Here is a 24,321-nt window from a genome sequence, read left to right as displayed (position 1 = left end):
TCCTGAACGACTCTACATGTGAAAATGGGTGTGTGGTAGTGCATTTTCTGTTTTTTAATACAGAAGAAAGCATATTATACACACTGTTTTGCCCTTGCTTTTTTTCCACTTACTGTTTTACCTCAAAGATCATTGCATATCAGCACACCCAGATATTGCTAGTTGATAGGAAAATATTTTTTTTCTACAGTGTTGAAATTAAGAGGCTATCGTCCTCATGAATTCAACGAATAAAAACCAAAGTCCTCACAATATTAAATCAGACCCCAACCTGGAAGGTCTTTGTTTAATATTTAGTAAGATTCAGTCTAGGAATGGTGGCGGTATAATAAAAGCAATAAAATAAGTGCAACAAAGTGTTTTATTAGTGCCTCTACATTTTTTCCTTCTCTTTCTTACTCGTCAAATTTCCACAGTCATCATTTTGTGATGACAATGGACACCAACTTGCAGAGGTTGTTGATGTGATGCAGAGCTCATCGAAATGAAAACTCTCTGATCTGACCCATTCTGCATCAGTTTGGTTCATCTCCTGCCTGTAATTCATTTGGACCTCGTGTGTTTTTGCCTCACTTGAGGACAAATGTTAAGATAGTAGCAAGGTCTAGTTGCATGTTTGTGCAGTGTGCTTATTCCACCTCTGGCTCCCGTCTAGTACTAAATATTGGTCATAGTGACAGAGCAGTTAGGACACACACTTTCTTTTTTTTTTTTTTTTTTAACTTTTTAAATGTTTATTTATTTTTGAGAGAGAGACACAGAGCACAAGCAGGGGAGGGGCAGAAAGAGAGAGACAGAATCTGAAGCAGACTCCAGCCTCTGAGCTGTCAGCACAGAGCCTGACGTGGGGTTCGAACTCACGAACCAAACTGCAAGATCATGACCTGAGCCAAAGTCAGATGCTTAACTGACTGAGCCCCCCAAGCGCCCCAGGACATGTCCTTTTTTAGTCCATCCTTGGAAAGAATGTCATAACTATGCACACAACTCTTGGGGGGGGTGGGGAAAGCCATGGCTCCAAGGAGACATTTCAGTAATTGCGTGTAGCTTTTTTATTTATGTTAGTTGAGTAAAATCTAAATTATTAGAAAAATCTGTTCAGAGAGGCCCCCATTCCTCTTAGCATAACTTACCAATAAGTTATGTTCTCATGGAAACCTCTACTTAGTGTTAACTACGGAGAAAAACTGCCTAGTTTATGAACTTCTCTTTTGTACAGAGAGATATAAAAATGTTTTGAGTGGTCATTAGAAAAATAGTATATATGTTTTGTGAGCATAAATAGCATAAATATACTATAATAAATTTGTCTTTTTTTTTTAAGTTTATTTATTTTGAGAAAGAGACACACAGAGAGAGAGCATGCATGAGCAGAAGAGGGGCAGAGGGAGAGGGACAGAGAGAATCCCAAGCAGGCTCTGTACTGTCAGTGCAGAGCCCGATGTGGGGCTTGAACTCACAAAGTGTGAGACCATGACCCGAGCCAAAATCAAGAGCCGGATGCTCAACTGACTGAGCCACCCAGGTGCTCCAATAAATTTGTCTTTTAAACCTACCTGTTTTGGATGTGTTTACCTCTTTTATGGATTATAAAAGCTTCCAAAAAAGCTGAATAGCTTGAAACTTTCACTCTTGGGGGCTACTAGCTATGTACAAATGAAATAACCACTGCTACTCCTAGCTCTATACAACCACTGATCTGTTTTCTGTGTCTACAGATTTGCCTTTTCTGGATATTTCATATAAATGGGATCATATACTGTGTGGCCTTTATGTCTGGCTTCTTTCACTTAGCATGTTTTCAAAATCCATCCATGTTGTAGCATATATCAGTACTTCATTCCCTTTTATTGGCTCAGGTGGTTTGATATCCTATTTTTATGTTTAATGTATATTGGCAAAATGTTAGACACAAAGTAAATTAGCAGCTCTTGAAAATTCAAATATAGGCCCCCTTTGGAGTTTGTAGTATTTCCTTTTGCTCCATGGACTTTCCAGTATTATGGTTTGATGGTCCTTCAGGTAGAGACTCTTTGGTAAAAAATTAAACAACTGATCAATCTCCAGGGAGTTTCTAAATCCTTGCAAGAAATTTAATCCACAGGTGTTTTTGTTTTTTAAGTAAAGAGGATTTTCTTGTTGATAAATTTGTTACAAAATCTGACTTGCTGGGGGCTCCTGGGTGGCTCAGTCGGTTGAGCGTCTGGACTTTTGGTTTCAGCTCAGGTCATGATCCCAGGATCGTGGGATCAAGCCCCACATCAGGCTCTTCACTGAGCGTGGAGCCTGCTTGAGGTTCTCTCTCTTCTCTGCCCCCTTCCCCCACTTGTGTACACGTGCACTCTCTGTCAAATTAAAAAAAAACAAAAAACAAAAAACAAAACCCAAAACTGACTTGCTTATTGTATCTGAGACCTGTCACATAGTTGTGGTCCTAGGAGAGTGCTCAGTAAGAACCATTCATTCAACCTTTTAGAATTGTATAGTTAACAAGCAAACTGGAAATGACCTTAAAGATGCCATGATATCACCATCACCTTATTTTACAGATGAAGAATCTGAGGGATGGAGAAGTTAAACTACTTGCCCAAGGCTGAATGGCTTAATTAACTTGCTTGATACCACATGTTTTCATAAGGGGATTTTTCATTTTGGGATTGATTCTAGGAACTAGAAATAGGTATATGTAAAACAGTAGCCCAGTTAATTTTTGTCTTGTTTTTCCATAGGCACTATTGGCATCTGAACCGAAGAAAGGCAAAATGGATTTGTTGAAAATAACAATGAAAGAGTTAATCTCCTTGGCTGGGCCTACAGATGACTCACAGAGCACAGTCTCCCAGGTAATAATGGAAATACACAAAGCCTGCTAGGAAGGCAGTGATTTTAAATCTTTGCTGTCCAAAAAAAAAGTATCTGCTAAAAAAAAGAAAGAAAGAGAAAAGAAAAGAAAAGTATTTGCTTTAGATACAGAATTATTGAAAATAGGGTAGGTATTTGAAGCCTGCTCTGGATGCTTTTGTTTTGTTGGCCTTTCCTGTCCACAAAATAAACCATTGCTTTAGTTGATCTATGTTAACCAAAATGACCTATTTTTAAACTTTGGTGAAAACATCCAACTAAAGGCATTTTATAATGCTACTCTGCCAGTTTTATTTCACATTTCTCCAATACCTGGCTAGCTTTAACATCTTTTCATGTGTTAGTCCTCTGAATTAATTCTGTGAATTGCCCATTGAAAGACTTTTTGGCTATCTTTAATTTGGTTATTTGTCTTTGTCTTTCAGGAGTTGGGTTTTTTTGGTTGTTTTAAAATGATTTTCCGGGGCACCTGGGTGGCTCAGTCGGTTAGGCGGCCGACTTTGGCTCGGGTCATGATCTCACGGTCCTTGAGTTCGAGCCCCGCGTCGGGCTCTGTGCTGACAGCTCAGAGCCTGGAGCCTGCTTCCGATTCTGTGTCTCTCTCTCTCTCTCTCTGTCCCTCCCCCACTCATGCTCTGTCTCTCTCTGTCTCAAAAATAAATAAACGTTAAAAAATAAAATAAAATGATTTTCCTGATAACAGTTCTTTTTAGTGAGTTACACACCTCTTCTTCCAATCTGTGGCTTCTCTTTTCACTTTGCTTATGGTCTCTATTATTGCATGGAAGTTTTAAATTTTAATAAAATGGAATATGCCGGCTTTTTCTTTTATGGTTTGTACATTCGGATCTTGTTTAATAAATACACCAAGGTCAGAACATATTTTGTATTTTCTTTTTAAAGTTTTAATTTTATTTCTCACATTTCTGTCTTTACACTGTCTGTAATTTGTTTTTGTTTGTGTGTAAAATAAGAAAATAATTTTATTACCTTCCATTTGGATAATTAATATACAAGTGTTTTTGATACAGTATATCCTTTCCCCTTGATTTATAGCACCCTTCTATCTCTGATATACTGTTCTTGTTGACATGCATGTCTGTGTGTTTTGTTTTATTGGTCTGTTATATTATCTCTGAGCCAAAAACTCTATTTTAATTACTATCTTTTCAATAACTTTTGGTATCTGGTAGGGTGAATTTCCCTTTTTTCCTTTGCAATTATCCTGGCTATATTTTTTCCATTGCTCTTCCACATAAGTTATAGAATCAGCTTGCTAAGTTTAACAAAACCCCCTTTTGAATTTTTGTTGGAATTTAAATTTATTGATTTGTTTGGGGAAAATGACTCTGTGCTGAATATAAGCACAACAATAAGCAAAAAAATTAATTGCATTTATACACACCAGCAACATATAATACAATCCTTAAAATACTGTTTATAATCACTAGAAAAAATATAAAGTATGTAGAATTAACTCTCACAAAATATCTATAAGACTTTTATAGGAGGCTGTTTTTAAAAATAATGAAAGGGGTGCCCGGGTGGCTCTGTCAGTTGAGTGTCTGACTTCGGCTCAGGTCATGATATCACTATTCGTGGGTTCGAGCCCTGCGTTGAGCTCTGTGCAGACAGCTCAAGAACCTGAAGCCTGCTTTGGATTCTGTGTCTCCCTCTCTTTCTGTCCCTCCCCCGCTCTCACTGTGTCTCTCAAAAATAAATAAACAGAATAAAATTTTTAAAATAACGAAAGACATAGAGAAAGATCTGAATAAATGGAGAAAACTAGCCATGCTCATGGACTGGAAGATTTAAATTAAAAAAAAAATTTTTTTTAATGTTTACTTATTTTTGAGAGTAAGAGAGAGAGAGAGAGAAAGAGACAGCATGAGTGGGAGAGGGGCAGAGAGAGAAGACAACACAGAATCTGAAGCAGGCTCCAGACTCTGAGCTATCAGCACAGAGCCTGACACAGGGCTTGAACTCACGGACCGTGAGATTGTGACCTGAGCCAAAGCCGGATGCTCAACTGACTGAGCCACCTAGGCACCCCTAGAAGATTTAAATATTAAAAAAGAAGTCATGCCAGCTATTGTGTATTACAACTAATGACTTGTCTGTAAATCTTTTGGATTTTCTTTATGGATAATCATATCCTCAGTAAATAATGCTAAATTTGTTTTACCTTTCTAATTCTTATTCATAAAATATTTTTCTTATTCTGCTGGCTGGAACTTGTAGTATGATTTGTATAGCAATAGAAATAGCAGTTATCCCTATGTGATTGCTGATATTTGCTGTAGGTTTAAATCTGTCATATAGCTCATTAAGGAAATCACATTTCCTTGAATGCTTTCAAGTGTCTTTTGAGATAAATGTCTTCTCGAATTTGCAAATAATCATGAATATACTTATTTTTGATCCAATACCATCTTTGCGTATGGAATCCTAACCCACAACTTTGACATGGTGAATTGTTTTTACACATTGCTAGATTCCCTTAAAATCTTTTAAAAAATATTTTTTGCATATTTTCACTGGGTTCATGAGATTAGCCTGTGGTTTTTCTTTTTCATGCTGTACCTGTCCTTATTTTTTATGTAAAATTTTTTGTTGAATTATAACATATACAAAGACATATAGAAATCATATCTGTACAACAATAAAGTTTCACGAGGTGAACATACTGGTGTAACTAGCAAGAGACAGAACATTTTAACACCTCAAAGCCTCCTCACGCTCCTTCTAATCGGTACCTTTTCCCCAAGGGTAACTACTAGCCTAACTTTAACACCTTAGTTTTAGTTCTACCTGTTTTTTTTTAAGTTTTAAATAAATGAAAACATACCATTATGTACTCTTTTGATGTGGTTTCTTTTGACCAACATTATGTTTATATTATCCATCCAAGTTGTAATTGATGTATTTTCGTTGCTATATGATATTATATAATTTATTCATTATTCTGCTGATGACCATTTGGGTTGGTTTTTATTTTGGGTTATTAAGAATAGTACTTTTAAGAACATTCTCGTACATGCCTAATGGTGAACATATATATATATTTCTTTTCAGAAGATACCTACAAGTGTTTTTGGGGTATGTTGTATATTAAGCTTTAATAGAAATTACCATTTTCCCAAAGTAGTTGTCCTTACTGTTCTAGCCAAGCTGTGCTAGACTGGTAAAATAAATTTGGGAGTCTTCTCTTCTCCAAATAGTTTATATAAATTGGGATTATCTATTCTTTGAATATTTGGTAGAATTCATCTATAAATTCATGTGGGTCAATTTTTTGGTAATTGTTGTAGTTATATTGGGTTTGTTTTTTTGTTTTTGGTCTTTGGGTAGGATTTTTATCTATTGATTTCCTTTATATAATGATAAGCATCTATGTATTTGTTTTGATACATTCTTTTCCTGGGAAATTGTTCATTTTGTCTAATTTTTCAAATCGATTTGGGTAGCATTATTCACAGTAGTATTTTTGCTTTATTCTCTGTAGTATCTGTAGTCATATCATCCTTGGCATTCATGATACTGCTTGTTTTCTTCTCTCTTCTTGGTTAGCCAGAGGTTTGTTTCTATTTCAAAGAATCAGCTTTAGGTTTTGCTAATGGTCTTGGTTATGTCATTGCTGTTTTCAAAATTTTCTGCTCTTTTAAATTTTCTTTCTCTTTTCTAATTTATTGTTCTTTGTCATCTGAATTGGACACCGAGAACATTCATTTTTAGTCTTTTTTTCTTTATAGAAGCATGTAAGGCATGCATTTTTTTTTTTTTTTAAGTTCCACTTACATTGCATCTCAAAATGTTGATGTGTAGCACCTTGGTTATTGGTCAGCCCTAAATGTTAATTTTTTTTTCCTTTGACCACTTTTTTTTTTAAAAATAAAGTATCAGTTTTGAAAGTATTTAAAGAAATCAGTTTCTGACTTAGTTCCACTGTGATCAGAACATAATATGTAAGATTTTAATTATTTGGTATTTGTTGAGATTTTATTTGTGGCTAGGTTTTAAGTCATTTAAAAAAATAAATGTTTCATGTGTACTTGAAAAGAACATGTTGTCTCTATTTGTTAGGTGCAGGATTCTGCATATGTCCATTGAATCAAGCTTTTTAGTTGCACTGTTTAAATCTTTTAAAAAATTGATTTATCAGATTAATTGTATTTTATCAAAATCTGCTATTTCATTTGTGGATTATTTCTTCTCAAATTCAGTAATTTTTTTTATTTTGAGGTTATGTTATTGAATGTGTACAGATTTAGAATTACCAGGGTCTTCAACCACATCTAATTTTTAGCTTTTTATTCTAGGTTCATGCTTTAAATATCCTTAGAGCCTTGTTCAGAGATACACGTCTGGGAGAAAATATTATTCCATATGTGGCTGATGGAACTAAGGCTGCAATTCTAGGCTTTACATCACCAGTCTGGGCAGTAAGTGCTTTTGCCATTTTTTTTTCATTGACTTAATTATACTTCCGAGTAGGTTTCAATAAGCTACTATTTATCTTCTTTGTTGGCTTTTTAGCCATAATTATTTGTTTTCTTATTTAAGTGATTGCCTTAGGGGTTTTAGCATGTATCTTTAGCATCACTGTCCACCCTCAAGTGATATCGTATCACTTCAGTTGAAGTGTAAGAACCTAATGATACATATTTCCTTTTCTCTCCTCCCAATCTTTGTGCTTTTATTACAGTTTATGTATGTTATAAACCCACACTACATTGTTATTATTTTTGTTTAAACTGTCACTTATTTCTTTTTCAAAATTTATCATGTTAGCCATTTTAAAATATACAGTTCAGGGGTGCCTGGGTGGCTCAGTCGGTTGAGCACCTGACTGGCTCAGGTCATGATCTCATGGTTCGTGAGTTTGAACCCCATGTTGGGCTCTGTGCTGACACCTAAGAGCCTGGAACCTGTTTCGGATTCTGTGTCTCCCTCTCTCTCTGCCCTTCCTCCTCTCACATTCTGTCTCTCTCTCTCTCAAAAATAAATAAACATTAAAAAGTAAATAAATAAAAATAAAATATACAGTTCAGTGACACGAGGTACATTTGCAGTGTTGTGCAGTCATCACCACTATCCATTCTCAGAACTTTTTCATCACCCTAAACAGAAGCTCTGTATCTGTTAAACAGTCACTCCTCACTTCCTTGGTGAGGTACTCCCTGCCCCAGGGAACCTCTGTTCTACTTTCCAGGCTCTATGAATTTGCCTGTTGTAGGTACCTTATATAAGTGAAATTACAGAATTTTTGTCCTTTTGTATCTGGATTATTTCATTTAGTGTAGTGTTTTCAAGGTTTATCCATGTTGTAGCCTGTGTTATTATTTCGTTCCTTTTTAAGGCTGAATGGTACTCTGTTGTATGTATATAGGATGTTTTGTTTATCCATTCATCTGTTTATAAACATTTAGGGGTTTTTTTGGCTATCATGAATAATGCTGCTCTAATTGAGAGTCAGTATTTTGTAGTGTAGCCAAAGGCACAGACTTCCAAGGTAAAGAGGAATCCTCAAGGTTGCCAACTTCTGCCTGGAAAATTGTGCATCTTCCTGTAAGAGAGATACATGTCTGAAATCCTGTCTAGGAGCATTGCCTAACTACTCCTGAGGACACAGTGTTTACCTTTTGCATTTACAGGAAGCAGAGCAATACCTGTGTACCTTCAGTAGAGTCATAGAGGTAGGAATGCGGTTTTACCATCCGGAAAACTAGAGATCATAAAACTGATTGCCAGCAATATCAATATTGTTTTCAACAAGTCGTAAATTCAAGATGAACAAAGAAATGCTTTCAGAGAGTGAAACCTGGTGACTTTTCCAACATTTTAGCAAAACTGAAAGTATCAAAAATGAGTGCCTTATTTTTAAAAAAATCTTTTTTGAGCCCTTTTGAAAGAGTAACACATATACTGCAGAAAATTTGAAAATAAAGAAAAGCATAAAAAGAAAAGTAAAAGTCACCTGTTTAACCACGATACAGATGATAATCATTATTAGCATTCTGATGTATTTTCTGCCTTTTTTTAACGTGGGTTTCAAATGTGTGTAGTACTCAGATACACACATATATCCACAAAAGACTGCATTCACATATATAAGTGCTCATGTGTAGTTTTATGGGGGGGGGGAATCTTCCTTATTAACACTGGTGATGAAGGGATCTTTTTGGTTCTATTCAGTTTGCTGTACTTGAGAAAATAAACATCATAGCTCTAATGATCAGTACTGTGACTTTAATATATTGATTGTTAGCCTTTTTTTCTTATAAAAACTTAATCTAAGATATGCCAAAATTATAAATCAACATAATCAATGAACATGAAGAGGGCTTCATTTTAGGGCAATTGAAATGTATAACAGTTTAAAACAACCTACCACAGCATTCTCTGTTGAAGTCATTTGCAGAGTGGTTTTTCCTGAATGCATGTGAAATGTGGTTTAATTTACTGAAACCTAATTTGTGCACGTCTTTTCAAGAATATATCTTGTGCCTAAATGTGACTACATTTGTACTTTGGACCTAACTGTTTTTCCATGTTGCAGAGGAAAACACAAGTAAAATTAACTTAATTTTAATTTTGCAGTAAGGAATGTTTTCCAACAAGCATTCATGTATAATTTTATTTTTTGTTTACAGATTCCTCAATCCTGTGTATTGAGACCATACAAATTTTTTGATATTTGCCATCCCTTGTGCATTTTTAAAATACAGGGGAAAGGTATTGTAAACAGATTAGCATTAAGCACATCTACTGTGTTGCAGATGATATGTTAAACACTAGAAATACAAGGATAAATAAGACATGATCATAATGATGTCTGTTTTATTGAGGATTTTCTGTGTGCCTGGCATCATTTACCTTGATAATCTCAGTTAATGCTCAGAACAGCCTTGCAAAGTAGATTCTGTTATTACAGTCATTTACAGAAAAGGAAAACAAGGCTCAGGAAGGCAAAATAACTTTGTGTAAGAACACACAACTATTATCTGTCTGACTCCAGAATCTGGGCTATTATAGGGGAAAGTTTTTGGTATTAGAGGAATACAGAGGAGGTTCATTTTACCTACCTTATAGGTTTTTGGCCCTGTTACTTAGGAAACAGAGCTGGAACTATAGCCTAGGTGCTAAGGTTTTATTGAGTGGCACAAATCCAAAGCAGCAGGAATGAAGGAAAAAGGGAAGGTGAGACAAGGAAAGAGGAAAGACATTATTACTAAGCAGGCCTTGACCTTGCAGGAAAACCAAGCTAGTCGTCTGGTCATGTGATACATCTTCTAACCGGGCCATGTGAAACTACCACCTCTTGGAACAGTTCCATCTCCTCTCTCTTACTGGCCAAAGATTAACCGTTGGGGCACATGTTGGCACAACCTTTGGGCAGCTGCAAGAGAAGGCAGTTCCCATGCCCTGTGATACAGCGTCTCATCTGAGTCTGGAAATGTCCGGATGTTCTACAGCCTCTATGGGTATAATTGGGACAGACCTGGGGTTTCAAATTGTGGCTCCTACTGCTGTTGAAAAATCCATCATGAGAGAGTTTCACAGTAGGGGAGTGATGGCATCCGATTGATGCAGTTAAAAATGGAGACTCAATTGTAAAGTGGCAAGAGAGAAGGAGGAAGACTAATCAGGAAGCTGTTGTAATAGTTTTGCCAAGTCATGATGATGGCTCAGAATGGAAAAATATTAGTAAAAATGGTGACATGTGATGATCTTTGACATGTATTTTGGAGATGAAGCTAGTTAAAAATATAGGTGAGAGTAATTTATAGTTACACACACACACACACACACACACACACACACACACACACACTGAGGTATTTCTGAGCATTCCCTTTTTTTTTTTAGTTCAGTGACTGGAAAACCTGATCTTCTTTCCCTGCATCGTCACATCGTCATTGCAGGGCAGGTAACTCGTCTTCCCAGCTTTCCTAGAAACTCTACCGAGTATGCCATTTTGGCATCCTACTAAGACCCACACTGAGTTTATATTTCTATCTGGTATGTCTTTAGTTGCTTACCTCAGGCCAGCTCTGGCCCACAATATGCAGTGGGTTTCAGAGGGGGAAAAGGAGTCTTTCGGGTCTTCCCAGTAGCACAGCCATGTGTACTTTGTGCCTCTGTTGGCACCAGCATGTCCAGGCTCTCTGATAGTTGTGAGTTTGCCCCAAGGGTGCCAGGCTGAAGACTGTGTGGTGCTTAAACCTAGCCATACTCTACATTACACGGCATGCCTTGGCATGGAGCTTTACTCACAGGAAAGTACTTAAAAAAAAAAAAAAGATCATGCAGGGGCGCCTGGGTGGCTCAGTTGGTTAAGCGTCTGACTTCGGCTCAGGTCATGATCTCATGGTCAGTGGGTTTATGCCCCGTGTTGGGCTCTGTGCTGACAGCTCAGAGCCTGGAGCCTGCTTGGGATTCTGTGTCTCCCTCTCTCTACCCCTCCCCCTCTCACGCTCTGGTCTCTCTGTCTCCCTGTCTCTCAAAAATAAATAAACATTAAAAAAAATTTTTTTTAAAGTCTTGCATAGGTGGTATATGGATGGGTGGAAGTTCTGTCTCTTCCTTTGTCTCACTCTTTTGGAAGGAGGTCACCATGAACTGCAGAACTTGGCTGGCCCTCCCCTTAATCATAGGCCCAGAAATTTCAGTACAGCTTTCCTGCATTACAGATGAGGGATTTATGACCTAAAGTTTTAAGTGTCTTCTTCAAAGTCACATGGCTAAGAAGTGATGAAAGGCAAATTAGAACCAAATCTCATTTCATTTTTTTCACAGAGTATTTCTTTCTACTATAAACTGGTACCATGTGCACTACACAAAATATTTTATATTGTATGTAGATCCCATTGTCAGGGATGTGACCGTCTATTAAGGGTGAAGGTGTATGGTGTATAAATGACTGTACCACTTAGTGATTGCACATAATAGGCTGTGCATTTATATTTTATTTATTTATTTTTTTAATTTTTTTTCAACGTTTATTTATTTTTGGGACAGAGAGAGACAGAGCATGAACGGGGGAGGGGCAGAGAGAGAGGGAGACACAGAATCGGAAACAGGCTCCAGGCTCTGAGCCATCAGCCCAGAGCCCGACGCGGGGCTCGAACTCACGGACCGCGAGATCGTGACCTGGCTGAAGTCGGACGCTTAACCGACTGCGCCACCCAGGCGCCCCTGTGCATTTATATTTTAAAACTATTTGTCAAGGGGGCATTTATGTTATATAAGTAAAGCCATACATATATAAGAAAAATGTATTGTCTACACATAAACATATATACATGCATGCACACTTCTACACACAGACTCTCTCTCTCTTTCCCTCTCTCTCTCTGTCTCTCTCTCACACTCACACACACACACACACACACACACACACACACTGCTTTGTGAAACCTAATTTTCTTTTCCTTTGCCTAACCCTCCTATATTTTACACAAGACTGTATGGTTAGCCTTTTCATGCTAGAAAGGAAAGAAAAAGTATATATACTTAATGAATAGAAGGGAAAAACTGATAGCAGTTGTCAGTTTGTAGCTGAATATCAAATCTTTATCAAGACTGTGTTCAGGGCTTGATGGGGAAGGAGGTAAGAAAACAGGAAGGTTTTCTGGTATTTTCCTTATGATAAGAATTGACTATAGCTGAAGTTATTTGGCAACCATTCTGTTCTCTCTATTTTTAACTTTACTGCTTTTTTCTATTGTTACTCTCTTTTTTTACTTGTATTCTCCTTGATCCATCCTTCCCAAATAGGACATGTTTTCATTGTCGTTACTATGATTATTTTTCCAAAATATATTAGTGCTGATAATGACCTTTTTCATTACCCACATGGATATATCAATGATGCATATTTGTATCTACTAACAATGATTTAGGAGTTGGTAATGCAGTTTGTCAGTCATCACCTCTCCTTCAATTGTACTTCTACGTACTTTCCCTCCTTAATTAGCTTTATAGTGGAGAAGGCCAGAAAATATGGATGAAATATTAGAAAATAAAAGGAGTACTTTACACAGATGTCCTGGAACTATTATACTACCTACAGCACAGAAACATAGGGACGCTCTTCTGTCTTAAGTAACAAGTAGTGTCTTCCATGCTAGTTATTTTGCTCTATATTTATAGTAATTGTTTTTAATGTTGTGCTATATTACTTCTACACATTTAGAATATAGAGTATATATTTTCAACATATGAAAATCAATATAGTACCCCCTATGAATAGGCTAGTGGATAAAACCATATGATCATTTAAGCAGATGTGGAAATCCCAACACCATTTCTTGTTATAAATACTCAATAAAGTAGGAATGGAAGGGAACTTTCTCAACCTGACAATGGGTATCAATGGAAAACCCATAGCTAATAACATACTCAATGGTGAAAGACTAAAAAAAGCTTTCCTCCTAAGATCAAGAATAGGACAAGGGTATCAACTCTGGCACATCTGTTCAACATTGTACTAGAAGTTGTAGGTAGGACAGTTAGGCAAGAATAAGAAATAAAAATCAGCAAGATTAGAAAGAAAGATGCAAAACTATCGCTATTTTTCAGTGATGTAATCATATACAGTATATAGAAAATGCTAAGGAACACACACACACACACACAACCATTAATTAATTAATCATTAACAAACAAATTCATCAAGGTTGTAGGATACAAGAGTAACATACAAAAATCAATTGTAGTTTTATAGACTAGCAATGAATAATCCAAAATGAAATTAAAGGGGCACCTGCATGGCTCAGTTGGTTAGTTAGGTCTCTGACTCTGGCTCAGGTCGTGATCTCATAGTTCATGGATTCGAGCCCTGCATCGGGCTCTGTGCTGACAGCCCAGAGCCTGGAGCCTGCTTCAGATTCTGTGTCTCCCTGTCTCTCTGAGCATCCCCTGCTCACACACTGTCTCTCTCTCTCTCTCTCTCAAATATAAATAAAATTAAAAAAATGAAATTAAGAAAACAATTCCATTTGTAATAGCATCAAAGGGAATAAAATACTTAGGAATACATTTAACAAAAGAAGTGTAAGACTTGTACACTGAAAATTACAAAACATTTTTGAAAGTAATTGATAAAGGCCTAATAAATGGAAATATATTTCATGTTCATGGACTGGAAGACTTCATTAATATTGTTAAGATGGCAATACTCCCCAAATTGATCTGCAGATACAATACAGTCTCTGTTAAAATCTTATTGGAGTTTTTTGCAGAAATTGACCAAGTGATTGTAAAATTCAGATGCAAATGCAAGGGATTCAGACTAGCCAAAACAATCTTGAAAAAAAACAAACAAACAAACAACAGAGGACTCACATGCCCAAATTTTGAAACTTACAATGAAGGCAACAGTAATCAAGATAATGTGGTACTGGCATAGGAAAGACATTTATAAATCAATACAATAGAATTAAGTGTCCAGAAATAAAACCTAACATTTAGTAAAAAGGACATTTCAGTGGGGGAAAGAATAGTCTGTTCAGCAAATGGTACCAGGATAGCTGCATATATACCTGTAAAAGAATGAATTTGCATCCTATCTTATACCATATTAAAAAATTTCAAAATAGATCAAACTCCTTAATTAATTAATTAATTAATTAATTTTTAGAGAGAGAGAGAGAGCACATTAGCAGGGGAGAGGGGAGGGACAGAGGGAGAGAGAGAGAGAGAGAGAGAGAGAGAGAGAGAGAGAGAGAGTCTTAAGAGGCTCCACGCTGAGCAGAAGCCCCTCGTGGATGAGGGGCTGGATCCCACAACCCTGGGATCATGACCTGAGCTAAAATCAAGAGTCAATCGATTGAACCATCCAGGTGCCCCAATGATGAAAGTTTTAGAAGACAATATTAACTGTCAAACTTTGTGACCTTGGATTAGGTAACAGTTTCTTAGATATGATACTTAAAGCATAAGCAGCAAAAGAAGAATGTTAGACTTGATCAAAATTTAAAATGCCAGTGTTTCAAAGGATACCACCAAGAAAATGAAAAGACAACTGACTGAATGGGAGAAAATATTTGCAAATCATGTATCTGATATTTGGTTAGCATATAAAATGTATAAAGAACTCTTAAAACTCAATGATAAAAAGGCAACCTGGTTAAAAATTGGGCAAAGAACTTGAATACATTTCTCCAGAAAAGGTATGTAAATGTACAATAAGCACATGAAAAGATGCTTAACATCATTAATCACTGGGGACATGCAAATCAAAATCGTAGTGAGATACCATTTCACACCCACTTAGAATAGTTACAATAAAAAAGGTGGACAGTAACATTTATTGGGGAGCATTTGGAGAATTGGTGAAATTGGAACCCTCATACAGTGCCGGTGCAAATGTAAAATGGTACTACCACTTTGTCAGGTTCTCAAAAGGTTAACGTAGAGTTACGGTTACCAATGGGAGAGTATGCATTGTGTGAATGGAGGTCTTGGGTCTTGGGTTCCCCACAAAAGATTTATGTGAGGATCCACACTTGAATAAAGATAGCCAGAAGGAAAGTGGCAAGCACAAAGCAGTTTATCAAGAACATTACACTCTTGAAGTGAGAGAGTGGACAGGCCCAGAGGTGGCAACTGTACTGGGGTTAGGAATGTCTTTTTATGTTTGTGTAGGTTATGGGTCATAGCTAGGGTTGTCTCCAGCTGAGGTTGTTTCCAGTCATCTAAAGTACTCCTACTTGTTGGGAGGGGTAGTTTTTTTCCCTACAGGGTTCTTGCCAGAACTGTCAAGACCATCTTCTGCCACAGGGGTGGGCAGGGAGGTGGGTCAACACCGCAAGGTAAATATAATGAGGCCATATGTTACCATGGGGTAGAGGTTGAGGATGAGAGTGCATGTTCTGCACCTGTGGCTCTTGGTCTGTAAGCCCTAGGGTGTTGGAAGCCACAAAGTCAGGGTGTTGTGCCCTCAGGCTTCTAATGTGTCGCATCTTTATCACTGCCTTTGCCTCCAGCTCGTCTCTAACTGCCTACTCTTTCTACCATATGGCTCAGCTATACCATTTCTATGTATATACCCAAAAGAAATGAAAACACGTTCACGCAACAACTTGTATAGGAGTGTTCGTAGCATCATTATCCATACTAGCCAGAAAATGGAAACAACCCCAATGTTCATCAAATGATGAGTAGATTTAAAAATGTGGTATATCCATACAATGGCATATTATTTGGCCATGAAAAGGGATTACATACTGATACATGTTACAACGTGAGTAAAGAGCAGCTAAGCTAGACAAAAGAGGCTGCATGTTACATCATCACGTGCATATGAAATGTCCAGAATAGGTAAATCCATAGAGACAGAAAGTAGATTAGTGTTTGCCTAGTGTGGGAGGGTGCGTGATGACTACTAACGTGTATAGGGTTTCGTTTTGCAATGATGAAAATACTGTAGCATTAGGTAGTGGTGGTAGTTTCCTATGTTGCGAATGTAGTAAAAACCACTGAATAGTTAGTACCCTTTAACATGGTGAATTTTATGGTATGTGGATCATATCTGAGTAGAAGGAAAATTAATTTTATTAATGTCTTAAAAGATCATGATTTGGTGACCTTTGGGGGCTGCCATGGCATGAACCCATTATCCAGCAAACTGGTAAATTTATGGAAATGATTCTGTAGTAACCGAGTAACAGGGTAATCAAAGAGCTGATGAAGGAAAACTTTATTTTTCTGAAAAATATAGCTAATTAATGGTAGAATATCAATCACCATTTTGCTACACCTACTGGAAAAGGCAATGACGATTATTGGCTGCTAATGAGGGAACTTGATAATGAATGAATCAGAGTACTACTACTGGAACCCTCAGATCCATCTTAATATTACAGAAAGACTGTCTCCTGCCTCTAGCCTATGGAATCACACAAAGGGGTTTTCTTTCTGGGGGTACCCATTCACTTTGTAAAACAGTCGTCTAAGTTTTGATTAAGGGCAGGCATCCTCTTTCATCTCCAGGAATTCCTGTTTTAGCTTGCATTTACACTACATCTAGCAGCTTTTCTTAGAAAGTTTTGTTCAGGGCAGAATGGAATTTGTGCTCCTGTTTTTCTTTTTATGTTTTTGTGTGATTCCTGAGAGGAGACAGGGTTTTTATGTGACTTCATCAAGTCATCTTAAACCCAAGAGTCTTTGGGCACTAAGTCAATAGATGAGGTAAGAGATAATCAAGATCTGAGTAGGCCAGAGGCCACGTTGACAGTGTAACAGGATAGATTTGTTGTTCGGGGATATTGGTTAGGGCACATAGTAGTGTCTTCATGAATGTTTGTTGACTGTGGAATGAACATAAGTGAATTTATCCAATTTTAGGGTTTCATTGCAATATTGGTATAAATTATACCACTTTGGTATGAATTATAGTCTACTTTTAGAGTTACCATGCATGAATTGAGTCAGTCTTGGGCTTCTAGAGGAGAGGTTGCAAATGGCTGATAGGTCAAATCTAGCCTACAACTGTGTTTTATTTGGCCTCCTCAGTGGTTTTTTTTTCCCCCCCTTTAATCTGTTGCCAACATTTCAAAATAATGGATTTCACATAAAAACTGGGTTTTCTGGCTTCTCTTAAAAAAGCAGATCTGGCAACACTGGGCTTACATTCCCTCATGCTACTCAGTGAAAGCTGAATAGTGGCTGCATTAGACCTAGTCCTGTGCTGCTCCTGTCACTCACTGGTTCCTGTGGACATTTGAGTTTGTGACCCCTACTGTAGTGGTTTTAGAGGGCTATTTTCTAAGTCTTAGTCTAAATCTAAAAGTGTTACTTTGAATTACCTTTCTTCTTATGTTGCTGTTTAAACATACCACATGATTTTGACACCTATCTCATTAGAATGTAGGCTCTGTGTTGGCTGTAAGTGTGTCTTCTATTTCTAGATATTCTCCATGATGCTGGTATAGTGCCTTACATATTGTAGGGAAGTCAGTACGTATTTATAGATCTCTGCTCGGATTTGGCAAGGTAATTGAGGAAGCCCAATATGCCGTGGCATTCAGACATTAACAAATTTTTTTTGTAATGTTTATTTATTTTTGAGAGAGAGAAAGAGAGTGAGCATGCATACGCGTGCACACAGAGGAGGGGAGAGAGAGAGAGGGAGACAGAGGATGCAAAGAAGGCTCTGTGCTGACAGCAGACAGTCCGATGTGGGGCTTGAACTCAGGAACTGCGAGATTTATGACCTGAGCCAAAGTTGGATTCTTAACCAACTGAGCCACCCAGGTGCCCCAAGACATGTTTATAATCCAGCAAAACAACATCTTGACACACTGGTTTAGAATAGAGATATCTATTATTATCATTTTGGAGAAATGATTTATGTTTATTAATGATAGTTTCATCCTCTTATTTTTATCAACCAGTTGTCTCAGATAATTTTAGGGTTAAAATTTATTAGATTACTACATTGTAGGGTTAATAAACAACATTTTGGATATTAAATATTTTCTTGGCCATCTTAATAATGTGGATTGAGTTAGGTCTTATGAATATATCCCATAGGTAAATGACTACAGAAAATGAATGGAAAGAGCTGAGCTCTTTAAGGGGATAATCATTGTCAGAAAGGATATGGGAAAATGAATTTTTTTAAAAGAAAGTGTTATTTGATGATACAAGTACAAAGAGATATTGAAAACAATTGGTGGTAATGTTAGAAGTATAGGCAAGGGCCGTGTTATGTGCGTGTGTTTGGATTGCGGAGCTTAATGTAAGAGGAAGTCATGGAGTCAGTTACTATGTAGTTTTTGAAAATTATTTCATGAACACAAACCATATTTTGTTTAGCCCCACACTAGCCAGTTGGGTAATGACTTTGAATATCAAGTTTGAACATTGTAAATGTTGGTTTCATGCCATGTATATTTCTTAATCCTTATTGTGCGTTTATTTTTACATTAGGTGAGAAATTCATCCACACTTCTTTTCAGTACCTTGATCACAAGAATATTTGGAGTTAAAAGGGGAAAGGATGAACTTTCCAAAAAAAATAGGTAAGCTTCATCTAACGCTAACTTTACTTTTTACAAAATATTGTCCTGGCCAAAAATAATTTTTGGAAATTTGCTTACTTTTATGGATTCATCTAGAGCATAAAACTATTAAAATACTATAGTAAATTAACCTAAGCTGCCAAATTCTAACCTCTTGGGCAAAAATACCTACTGTTTAATAAGTGGACCTTTCAAAGCAACAAAAATATGGCAAGGTAGCATGGGCTGAAATGTCGAGCTGGTTTCTCAGTGCAACAGCTAAAGTATTTTTTTGTTTTCTTTGCATCTTCAGGTATTCCTTTAATGTCCTAAATTGTTTTTTCTTGATGTTTTAACCACGTACTAACTTGTGTAGTATCTTTACTTTTGTAGCTGGAAGTTTAAATGTTTGTGATACACCCATCAGAGCATGTCCCAGATTATTTTTGCGTTAAACTCTGCAGCCAAGGGGAGCGGTTCCAGGTAGATGTTGGCCACATGGAGTAAACAGTGCTTTTTACTTTTTAGGGCTTTAGTGTTACAGTTTTTTTTTAAGATGTTTTACCCTTAAGATTTTTTTTTTTTAACGTCTGGGAAGAAACCTATAGAAACACTTTGACAATGGGTTGTATCTTTAGATACAATGCACAAGTTCCGTTTGTTGGTTTTAAAGAAGAGAAGTTTTGAATAACTTTCTTTAGCCTTTAGGATTTGATGGTAGTCTAGCGGCGTGCAAGGTCGGACACTAGATGTCACTGTCGCTGCATGTATAATTACTTTCTTAACTTCATTTAGGATCCAGTTAGGCCCAGTGCTTTCTCTTAAGGATCTGAAGATAACCCTGGCCATGTTCCTCTCCTCCCTAAAAAGGCTGATTATCACATTTTTAATTTAGGTTTTAAGCTGTTATTTGTTAAAATATTTTCTTGTGATGGAAGTGAGTTTTAGGAATTAGAAAATATGGAATAATTTTATGATGTACTGTTGGTAAGTCTAATGAAACCTACAGATAGTTCTGAATTGTCATTTAAATTGCTATTTATTGCCCTATGAAATTCAATAAATATTTAAAAAGAAGGCAACTGGCTATAAGTATGAATCCCCAGAGTATATTCAGGAAATACCAGAGAGTTTTGTTTTTTCTAATCAAGTTATATTTTTAAAATAATGCTAACATTATTCCTTTGAAAGGATGATTACAATTTTTACTATTTAGTAGGTTTCTAAAGAAATTCTTCTTCTCAGTAGTTTGAAATCACTAAGATTTCTTTCTCCTTAGCTTTCTTTATTTTGTAATAATTCTAAAGTGTTGAGGTTTAAAACAGTTTGGTCATGTTATAAAATTGTGATAAATAGGGGCACCTGGGTAGCTCAGTTGGTTAAGCGTCTGATTAGGCTCAGGTCATAATCTCAGTTGGTGGGTTCGAGCCCCATGTCGGGCTCTGGGCTGGCAGTTCGCAGCCTGGAGACTGCTTCAGATTCTATGTCTCCTACTCTCTCTGTTTGCCCCTTCCCCACTTGTGCATGTGTGCACGCTCTTTCTCTCTCTCTCTCTCAAAAATAAACAAACATGAAAAAAAAAGAGACGGTGATAAATAAATAACAGCATAAGTAAAATATGAGATAATTAACAAGTGAAATTAATGTTTAAAACTAAATTTGACAGTGAAGAAATGCTTTTTTACATTTTACTTTTTATAGAATGAGTGATACATGGATGTGTACACAGATTTTACTATGTACAGGAGAAAAATCATCATTCCATTTAGGTTACATCTGAAGGAGGTTGGAAGAATAACACAATGAAACCACCCTGCTTTAATCTATTTGCCAAAGGCATGCTGATGGGAGCCACCATTATAAATTCATTTTTCTTAAATAGGAAAGGTTACAAAATATGTAACTTTCCTAGAAAGATGGAAATGGAATATTCATATAATTGCTTTGAGTAAAGTTGAAAAGTGAAATGAAGGAATTAAGAAATTAATAATTTTTAAAAGTGTGATGAACATTCTTGGTGAGAGCCTTTACTTTAATAATCTGAAGATTGGTATATATCATTATGTATACAGAGCTTCTGTTCTCTGTTTAACTGTTGAAGAGTATATTTCCTGGAAGCACCCACTGGATTTGCTCTGCAAAACCTTTAGTGTCTTAGATTAGCTGTTATTTGTAGTGGTTCTAGTTGTAGTTTGTTTAAGTCTATCACTTTTTGTTGAAATGTTTATAAGCTTGTTCCCTACACTATTAATTCTGTGAGGGCAGAACGTTTCTCATCTATTCTGTGTATACATCATGGGCACTTTCAGAATGCTAGTAATAATGATGTCTTGTTGGTGGGTCACTCACCCATCGAATAACTACACTCAGCTGATGAGACCTCACAGGCCAGTTAAATCTACTTTCACAGCCACAGATTGGTCTGCACACCGTCTTGCAAATGTGTGTTCTTGGTCAGAAGGGAACTGGTCATAAAAAGAACATCTGCCTTTCCCATCTAGTGGGGAAAAAATGTCTATCTTGGGGTAAACAGACTTGGTTTCTAGGCATTTTGCTGCTGCTGGAGATGACCTTAATAGACTCCCTTATCCTCTTTGTACTTCAATTTCTCCATCTATGTAACGGGAATAATAAGATCTGTGCCCTGTACTCAAAGGGCTGTGGTGGGGATAAAACAAATGATTAACAGTTCATTTCTTTTAAAATGTTGGAAGTCCTACACAATTAGAGACAGAGTTGCTTTTTTTCTATTACCACTTCTATTCTAGTACTCGGCCCATCGTCTTAGAATTATAGTGAAATTTTGGAGTACAGAGTCAATATCTTACCCATTTGTATACCTAGCATATGTGTGGCATATAACAGGCGCACAGAAATAGTTGCTTAATGAGTAAGTAAATTTTGTTATGAGAGGAGAGATAAGAAATCTGGTTTCTATTCCTGCCTTTGTTGCCATGTAGCCATGATAACCAACTGAGACAAATTAGTTAACCTTTCTGGGCCGTGGTTTTCTCCTCTAAGATAAGAGATTTGGACTGTCCTGGAGGTCTCCTATTTCTGTAAAATACCAAGCTAAGGCTTTATGTAATTGTTACTGGAATTGTGGTTTGATAACCTGCTATATTCCCAGTTCCTAGAACAGTACCTGCCTTGTAGTGGGGACGAGAAGTTCCCTTTACGTATGTAAAGAAGGGAATAGAAGGTTCTGCATCCCCATTTGTAAGTATGTAGAGTGCACTCGTAATGATGGGACTCTAGAGCTCCTTAGTCTTGTTCTAGATGCGTTCCTTGGATTATGAAGAATGAGAACACTTAAGTTTCACTTGTTTTGAAATAATTTTACAGCATTTTAATTTTCTAAATCTCCTTTCCTTTCTATTTATTACCTCCTGACTGACTTGGCCTGACTGGATGAACCTTTGATCCTACGTAGAAGCAGAGCCTGCATAGCCCTGTGATGCAGGGAGTGTGGTGGGCTTTCCAAAATGGCCTCCATCTACAGTGTTGTGAGGGGTCTACCCTTGATGGTTCCTCTTTCCGTACGGGGCAGGAGCTAAACCAATGTGATCTTTAACTCTAGGTCTTTCTCTTTAGTCCCTGTGGTATTAACCTTCAACTATTCTAGTCCCAGGTAAATGACAAATATCAATATGTGGCAGTCTGAACGCTTCCAGGTTTTGCCAATGCTTCACGTTGGTCTCAGTGTATTCTACAGCTCTTGCTTTCTGTCTTCATTTTAAGTCACTTAGCCAGTGAGAATTTGTTAGCATTTGTCATAAACTCATTATTGACACAACAGAGGAGTACATGAGAAGTATAAAACTTGGACCTTGCTAAAGGAGCTTATGTTTTAACTAAGGGAACAGAAATTGTTATCTGTGAAAGATACAAGTTGAAGACAATTTGTAATAAGCGAATGTACAATGTGACATGAGTAATAGATGCACTAGAGAATCCTCAATGGAAGAATTGAGTGGAATATTTGGGGGAAGTAGTGTTTCTTGTAAAGCTTTGGAAATGAGTACATTTGGGGTACGTGGAAATAGGTGGGTTGAAAAATGGAACAAAAGAATAATAATTTTGTTTTTTGTATTATTAAGTATAATGATCTCTATTCTGCCTTATTAAAGAAAGCTCATATTTAAGTTAGTATCCTGGGATGGTTTAGTACAATTTAAGAAGAAAATGTTTGTAAAAGCTTTACTAGGTCCATGAAAAATTAATTTAAATGACTATGTTAGGAGATGTAGAACTGTATTTATTTTACTTTCCTGGGTGTAAATTACAAAGAATTATTTTAGTTATTTCTCTTAATATCTTGGTTGTGTCGGTCTGGAAGGATCCTCTGAGGGGCATCTGATCTGGTCCAGTCTTTGCTTATAGACAGAATTCAAAGCAGTTTCCAAACAGACTGGCTTCTCTCTTGTTCTTCATGTTTTCTAGGAAAAGGGATTCCACAAGTTTCTGTGGTTTCCCACTCCATTGTTTAGGAAATAATTGGATTCTCAAAACTAAAGTTGAGAGCTGTAGGGCAATTCGGTTTTTATATTCTAGAGAATGTAATTATTAGAATTCAGAATAGCTTATTTGCTTTGAACTATATAATAGTTTGTAGCAAGCGCCTGTTTGGTCAACCTGGAAATCAAAATTTTCTTTGACTGTGGCCAGGATAATCTTAACATCCTCAGACCCAAAGGATTCTCATTTTCTCCATTTAAAAAGCATTTATTATGTGTTTACTCTGGGCCAGGCTCTCGGCTGGGCACTGGGATCCAAAGATGAATCAGACATGCACTTGGCCACGGGGAAGCGGACAGTCTAATGGAGAATATCTGTAGTTATCTCCTGTGCTGTGGTCTCTGTTCCACTGGTGCAGAAGGAAGAGGGGAGCATATCTTCAGTGCCTGTTTGTGTGCTTGGCTGGCTGGACCCTTTATGGGTAACTAACTTAGCTTCCATCACAGCCCTACAAAGTGAATAATCATCCTAACTTCATGGAGAAGTAGACTGAGGTTGGTGAGATTTAGTTATTTGCCCGAGGTCAGAGAGCCAGGAAGTGGCAGAACTAGAGCACAAGTCAGGTTCCCTTTGCAGAGCACGTGCAGATTTACACACCAACGCACATGGCCCCTTGTGAGCAGTGTGAGTCGCCCTGTTCGTCCGGCTTTAGATTTTACATTGTCAAACTATGGGAAATGAGCCACTTCACCTAAGGTCTCAGTGTGGAGCAAGAATCTCACATCGCCCAGGTGGCACGTTGATTTTTAGGAGGAAAGGTGGGAGAGGGCCAATGAGAAGTTCGTTTTGAGGTAACTATGTGACCTCATGGTGGTGGTGCACGGTGGAAGGCTTTGTGTGCTTTTGTCCCGTGGATGTTCCCTTCCTAGGGAGCTGTATACTCTGTTTTCATACAGACCAAGGTAAGGGAGGAGCAGGTCACAGGGTTTCT

General features: G+C 37.1%; 1 protein-coding gene across 1 annotated transcript in view; it reads left to right on the top strand.

The window, feature by feature from the left end:
* THADA (THADA armadillo repeat containing) overlaps window positions 1-24,321 on the top strand; it is a 332,083-nt gene that overhangs the window by 84,977 nt on the left and 222,785 nt on the right. Inside the window, exons 24-26 of the mRNA XM_047067532.1 lie at window positions 2,730-2,843; window positions 7,182-7,304; window positions 18,802-18,893. Coding sequence (XP_046923488.1) covers window positions 2,730-2,843; window positions 7,182-7,304; window positions 18,802-18,893 — 329 coding nt within the window. The remainder of the gene's footprint in view (window positions 1-2,729; window positions 2,844-7,181; window positions 7,305-18,801; window positions 18,894-24,321) is intronic.

Source organism: Lynx rufus, unplaced genomic scaffold, assembly GCF_022079265.1.
Source record: "Lynx rufus isolate CCGP_SWC_20201006 ecotype Redwood Valley unplaced genomic scaffold, mLynRuf1.p SCAF_8, whole genome shotgun sequence".
Lineage (NCBI taxonomy): Eukaryota > Metazoa > Chordata > Mammalia > Carnivora > Felidae > Lynx > Lynx rufus.
This window is presented reverse-complemented; position numbering and strand designations above follow the sequence as displayed.